General features: G+C 38.8%; 1 protein-coding gene across 1 annotated transcript in view; it reads left to right on the top strand.

The window, feature by feature from the left end:
- Window positions 1-2,306: 2,306 nt before the first annotated feature.
- The window catches only part of LOC106790323 (neuroligin-1-like), a gene marked incomplete in the record, with an annotated part of 50,968 nt that continues 48,710 nt past the window's right edge, over window positions 2,307-4,564 (top strand). Inside the window, 1 exon segment of the mRNA XM_014755127.1 lies at window positions 2,307-2,869. Coding sequence (XP_014610613.1) covers window positions 2,668-2,869 — 202 coding nt within the window.

Here is a 4,564-nt window from a genome sequence, read left to right as displayed (position 1 = left end):
CTTTCCTACGAAATTTTATCATCTTTTTGATACTAAATAAATGTTTATATTCAATTTTATTATTCCGAGTTGAAACCAATTCGCTAACTTGATTCACATCACAAAGTTTGAGATTTCTTTCCCTCCTCCTCCTCCTCCTCCTCCTCTTCCTGCTTGACTATATAATAGCGTAATAATTTCACGTAATAATATCGTAGAAAAGAACCACGATATAAAAAAAAAAATCGTGCAACCTATTTATCGAAGGAATCACTTCAAATTACATCTTAAATGCATTATTATAGTTTCCGTTGCTGTTTTTTTTTTGGGAGGGGGGGTTTTTCGATATCAAATTATTAATCAAATAATATACAATAATATTTACACACACAAACACACACAAAATAAATATAATAATATATATATTAATCGAAATGTATCTAAGCGATACATTGTTTTTTCTTTTCTAAATCGCGTTTACGAAATTTGTTTGAACAATACAATCGATCCCCCGTTAATCAAACCAACTTGTGTCCGATAAATTATTATTTAATTTAGTTTTTTTTTTTTAAAATATATTAATGTAATTTAATAACAAAAATTAATCGCGAAAAGAGAATTAAAAAAGAACAAAGAAAAAGAACATATACATATATACATATATCAATCAGCACGAACTTTCGAGGCTACCCAATTCATATATCTCTCTCTCTCTCTCTCTCTCTCTTTCTACATATACACTAACCCACACAACACACACACACACACATATATACATATATATATATACACACATAATATATCTTGTCAACAGCAGCCGACCTATTTTTTTTTTTACATATCTTCTCACTGTCTCTCGTATCATCGGAGACGAAGTACTCTCTGATTTCTTTTTTTCCTCTCTCTCTCTCTCTCTCTCTCTCTCTTTCTTTTTTTTCGTCGTCGTCGTCGTCGTCGTCGTCCTTGTCTCTTTCTCTCATTAATTCCGCCCGATATTTCGTTCCTGTCACTTCGCTCGACCTTAATTCGAAGTTATCACTCTGGGGACAACGGGTATGGGGGTGGGGACGAAAGGGGTTGGTTGGTAACGACGAGTCACTCTCTCTTTCTCTCTCTCTCTCTCTCTCTCTATTTCACACTTCATCCTTGTTCCAGAGGATCTTGGAATTCGTGGTATTAGTAATGGTGGTGGTGGTGGTGATGTTGATGTTGATGATGGTTATTGTGGTGGTGTTCGGGGTAGTGATGGTGGTGATGGTGGTGGTGTGATCTCATCATTTACAGAAGAAGATAAATAGAGATTGGAGAGGGTGCTAAAGAGAGAGAGAGAGAGAGAGAGAGAGAGAGAGGGATAGGGGATGAAAGGGTGAGAGGGTGAGAGAGAACAAAATCTTTTTATTTCTTTTTTTTTTTTTATACGTTTTTCCCTAGGAATCGAAGTTTCATCGATGATCGTTGTCGTCTCGTCCAACGAAATTATTTGCGAAAGGACGACGGAGGAGAAGAGGAAAAGGAAGAAAAATAAAGGTGGTGGTGGTGGTAGTGTTGGTAGTGGTGGTTTGCAAAAATAAAGAAGAGTAAAAAAAAAAAAGAAAAATTGCAAGAAAGTATAATAGAAGGAAGAGGTGGGTGGGTGTGGGGGAGGAGAGGTGGGGCGACTTCCGAGCAAAAAGGATAAGCTCGGGGGTTCGTCGTAGATAATTTTGGAGAAGGGTACGTCCTTGAGAATGGAAGTTAGGGTTAGTGCAGGAAAGACGAACAGCAGCAGCGTGCAGGTAGCAGAGTTGTTGTTGTTGTTGTTGAGCGCCGGATTTAACGAACACGAGGAGGAGGAGGAGGAAGAGGAGGAGGAGGAGGAGGAAGAAGAAGAAGAGGAAGAGGGGGAGGGTGGTCGAGAAGAGGAGGAGGAGGAGGAGGAAAGGGAGTTAGTGGTGGTGGAAAAGGTGTTCGGTGAGGTGCGAATAGAAAGAAAAAGAAGAAGAAGAAGAAGGGCAGGAGGAGGAGGAGGGGGAAGAGGAGGAGGGTGGGAAGGAGGGCCCCACAGATGCGGGGCCCGGTGGGCCGGCGAGTCCGCGGCGGCGTGACGCGATGCGGACGACCTTTTCCTCGTTTCGTTCGAGGAAGAGGAAGACGAAAGTGGAGCACCAATTGTTGCCGATTAATAGCGGATGGTACGTTAAAGGATCATCCTCTATTGAGGAATCATCGTCATCGGGTTACTCTAAATTGGTCCACGAATTCTTCGAGGAGGATAATAATAATATTAATAATAATAATAATAATAATAATAATAAAAATAATAATAATAATAATGATAAGGGGAAGAAGAAGAGGAAGAGGAGGAAGAAGACGAAGAAGAAGGAGGAAGAAGAAGATGATGATGATGATGATGATGATGATGATAAATTTCTGCGATATAAATCAGAAATTATATCGAATAATAAATGTTCATTATTGTATCGTAATTTGCCGAGGGCAATTTTATTCGTAATATATTGTTGCCTCTTATGTGCAATACAATGCAGGGAAAGTCTTGCCGACGCTTTGCCGGCCAATCAAAAGTACAGTACACGTACGGTCACTACTAGATATGGTATTTTGCGAGGAGTCATCGCAAGATCATCCCCCAACGTCGAAACTTATTACGGCGTGCCTTACGCTACCCCACCTCTTGGTGCATTACGATACATGCCACCGGTTACCCCAACGCCCTGGCGCGGTACCAAATTCGCCGACACCTTGCCACCGGCTTGCCCGCAAAATTTACCGGAATCGGACGAGAGTTTACCGAAATCCAGGCGCGCTTATCTGCAAAGGATAGCACCTTTGTTGACGAATCGAAGCGAAGACTGCCTCTATCTCAATCTATATGTTCCAAAACCCCTCCACGGTGAGTTCATTTATTTCTTTATATTATAAATGCATAAAAACACACACGCATACATACGCACACATACGCACACATACGCACACATACTTACACGCCCGCCTTTTCTTTTATACTTTTTGAGGTTATACTTCTTTTGGCGCGTTTTAGAAAGTGAGGTTAGATGCGATCGAAAAATCAACACCACGAAGTTGTCGATATTTACGATGGGCGGGAAAATTGAAATGATTTTTCAGGTTATATTCGTTTTGTTACGCTAAAGAATTATAACTTTTTACGTATACCAGTTTTTTTTTATTTTCCAAATCATCTCGTTCCTCTATTCTTTTATATAACTTAGAACGTAAGAAATTTCGAATCTGCGGGAAATGGGACGAGTTAGAAAAAAAAAAGAAAGAAAGAAATGAAAGGAAAAGAATAGAAAAGAAAAGAAAAGAAAAGAAAAGAAAAGAATAAAGAAGAAAGGAAACTTAAGTACTAAAGGCGCTGTACTTTTTTCCCCTTTGTGACGTCACATATCGAAAGATGTCGGAGAGAAAATTTGCATACTCGACGAGAAACTACACACACCTCTTTTCTTACCTCTTCCTCTTCTTCTTCTTCTTCTTTCTCTATATATACACACACACACTGATATAAGGAACACCACACTACCCTTTGCGATGCTAAAAACTTGTGCATGCATGCACAAGTTGCTTGCCAATTGCCGAACTCTCGTCGCACCAACCATACTTTTTCATCTCATGAAATTTTTCATTTTCACATTCTCCCTGTCTCTTTCTCTCTCTCTCTCTTTCATTTTTGTTCGTTTATATTCGCTTGCTTGTGTGTACACACGTTTCCTTTTCTCTTTATCTTTATCTTTATTTCTTTCTTTTCTAACACACACGTATAAGAAAACAACAGAGCTTTTTAAGTTATATGAGATGATAGTAGAAGAAAAAGACGATGATGAACAACTACTACTAGGAATTTGTAAAAGAATGAGACAGGAATAGTGCTTACGACAAAAGAAGAACGCATCGATCGGTCGTAACAGTTCGTGCTGCTGCTGCTGCTGAAGTTGCTGCTGTTTCTGCAACTCTTCTTCTTCTTCTACTTCTTCTTCTCTACAATTGTGAACTGAGTGAGTGAGTGACTGACTGACTGACTGTGTGAGTAAGTGATTCACTGATTGTGTGAGTGAGTGACTGACTGAGAGACTGTGTGAGTGAGTGACTCACTGATTGTGTGTGTGAGTATGTGAGCAAGTGAGAGACTCGAAATTCTAAGCGACCATCAACTCTCAACTTTGTAGACGTAGACAACGTGGGTGATATTGGAGAGACGATTTTCTCTACTCTGTATCTTCTCTCCCTTTTACGTTTAGAGTTTCATTCTATCTTTATCTCTATCTTCTCTCTCTCTCTCTTTTATTTTCTATTTGTATTAATCCTCTTGACAGTAGAGAATCACGTCAAGTTGGATGCTTCAATAGATAAACAATTTTGGGGATCTTCAGTTGAAGTTAGAAAATAGAAGTTTGAAGATAATTCCTGTTGAATTATTAATATTAGATTTACTGAGATTATTTTTGATAGTGCCGAATTACGTCAAGTGGTCAAGGTTTAAATAAGTCAACATTTTTGGGCCCTATAATTGAAGTTAGAAAAAAGAAGTTTGAAGATAACTCCTGTTGAATTATTAATATTAGATTTA

Source organism: Polistes canadensis, unplaced genomic scaffold (assembly GCF_001313835.1).
Source record: "Polistes canadensis isolate GaletaPanama2010 unplaced genomic scaffold, ASM131383v1 scaffold_230, whole genome shotgun sequence".
Lineage (NCBI taxonomy): Eukaryota > Metazoa > Arthropoda > Insecta > Hymenoptera > Vespidae > Polistes > Polistes canadensis.
Note: the sequence above shows the minus strand (reverse complement) of the source record. Positions and strands in the feature narration are given on the sequence as shown.